General features: G+C 29.6%; 1 protein-coding gene across 1 annotated transcript in view; it reads left to right on the top strand.

The window, feature by feature from the left end:
* LOC108684889 overlaps positions 1 to 2297 on the top strand; it is a 3764-nt gene that overhangs the window by 426 nt on the left and 1041 nt on the right. Inside the window, exon 2 of the mRNA XM_018189420.1 lies at positions 220 to 264. Coding sequence (XP_018044909.1) covers positions 220 to 264 — 45 coding nt within the window. The remainder of the gene's footprint in view (positions 1 to 219; positions 265 to 2297) is intronic.

The following is a 2297-nucleotide window of genomic DNA, read 5'->3' on the forward strand; positions in this document are numbered from 1 at the left end:
TTATATGAAAAGAGAAAATTTTTCAGTTATATTTCACATTTACAGTATTTAAAATATATAATTGAATTAAATTGATTAGTTGATTTTTATATTTTTCATTATATATATGACATAAACATATTTTGAATACATTGTGAATATATATATCTAATATTATTATATGTTGCTATTGTGCGTGTGCATTATATCGCGCAACATTATATTGCTGTATTGTTACAGATTGTTTTGTTTGCTGTTGTGGCAGTCGTCAGCGCCGGATATGAGGCAAGTACTTCATAATTATCATTCAAAGAAGTTCACATAAATGTTATAATTTATGTTATTATTTCTCTTTGTTGTGTGCGAAAACATATAGTATAACACTAATTGTAATAACACCATGTAAATTATCTGTCAACGTTACTATTTCTCTGAATTTTACCTTTGTGATTAATCAAACTTTAATTATTTCATTCTTATTATTAATTTTTAGCAACTCTCGATGATTGTTTCTTCTTAAATAACTAAAATTCTTTATTATCCAAATATTTGAGCAACTCAAATCTTGATGAGAAAATACACTTTAACAAGGTATTTGTATAATTATTTCTTCTTAATCAGCCATTTTCAAATTTGTAGTTTTTTAATCTCTCAGTTTGAAATTAATCTCTCAAAAGTAAGTCATCGCTATCATTATTGCCGTTCATCAAGCATGACTGATTTTGTCTAACTTCTTATATTTTGACATTTCAATTTTGTTTTTACTTGAACTTCTTCTCTGTAAGATTTAATTATTTAATATGATCAATAAATATATGCAACAACTCTAGTAACTCTAAACATTTAATAACAAAATTTTCTTTAATCTTTCTTCTCGTCTTTGCGGATGTTTCTATATCAAACATTATTCTTGTAATTTCTTCTATTCTTCGTAATTTTCTCAATCTGTAATAACTCCTCATTTCTTAAAACACCATCGCTGATTGATCAACGTCACGGACTACGGAGGCTCGTTCTATTTCTCTTCTGACAACCGAGTATCTTTAGACGTACTCGGCGGGAAAGTAATTTCACGTAACACCCGTGTTATCGAGGCGATTGATTCCGATTATATGAAAAAGACTGTTTGACGCATCTCAGATCGCGCAGCCCTGGGAGGCTCCTGTGGTGCACGCTTCTCCAGTGGTGCACGGGCCTCAGCCTTGGGTCGCACCCGCGCCCAAAATCGTCAAGGTCGAAGCTCCCGTAGCGCACGGCAAGGTAATGGTGGTAGAAAATTATTCATCGAGAAGTCCATATTATATTATGCGATAGATATCTAGTTACCTCTGTGAGCAGGGCCCTAGCTGACTAGATAATTTATTGCGCGATGAAGGTAATGCACCAAGATAGTGGAGAATGTTAAAATAAAGTCGCTATAATAATGAGGATGGAAAAATATTGTTAAAGAATTCATAATTTAAAAAGATACTTAACGTTCAATGTACATTTGATATTAATTCAAGTAAATATATTTTTAATCAATTTTGAAAATTCGATTAATTGAATTAATACAATGAGTAAGTAATAAATATTAATTATGGTTTATTATGGTTGAAAAATATTTGCTATTTGATAAGATATTAATCTTCAGCGAGTATGGCTTAAGATATCTAAAACAAGTACTATAATTACATAATTACAAACGATAGATAAGTAATAATAGTTTTCGGAAAATGTCAAACGAGATACCGAGCAGAAATTGTTACTTCGTGTCGTTGATTGTGCCTTCTCTTTCGTTTAATGATTGGCTGATTTCTAATGTTACATTACGTTATTAGATCTGATCAGTAGTTACGTATCTTTCTTGCTATACGTTGCAGCTAAACAGGCAATGAAATAGGTGTCCGTGATCGTTAACTAATTGGATTTCCTACTTAATCGAAGACCTATAAAGAGTCGGTGACGAAACCCGACTCAATTGCACCGAAATAATCGGTGCAGCAAGTCGTTATGTAATGCTTGTTCCGCCTTCAAGTTCTCGTTGCATAATTAATGATAAGCAACTTGGATTACCTTTGTTCTATTCGTTTGCACAACTACTTAGAAATTTGATTGTAACTGATATTTTATTGAAGAAAGTAAAATGTCCTTTATAAAATTTTTTGCATTTAAAAAAAATAATTATTATCTTTATATTATTATAAATTTACAAAATTAATTATAATTACATAAAAAACATAACACACATAAATACATAATATAAAATTTTTAATTAAACTTTATTATTTTGTTTCTTAAAACAAATTTATTGTTATTAATTATAATAATTTAGTTAT

The sequence above is a fragment of the Atta colombica genome, unplaced genomic scaffold (assembly GCF_001594045.1).
Source record: "Atta colombica isolate Treedump-2 unplaced genomic scaffold, Acol1.0 scaffold141, whole genome shotgun sequence".
NCBI classification, from domain to species: domain Eukaryota; kingdom Metazoa; phylum Arthropoda; class Insecta; order Hymenoptera; family Formicidae; genus Atta; species Atta colombica.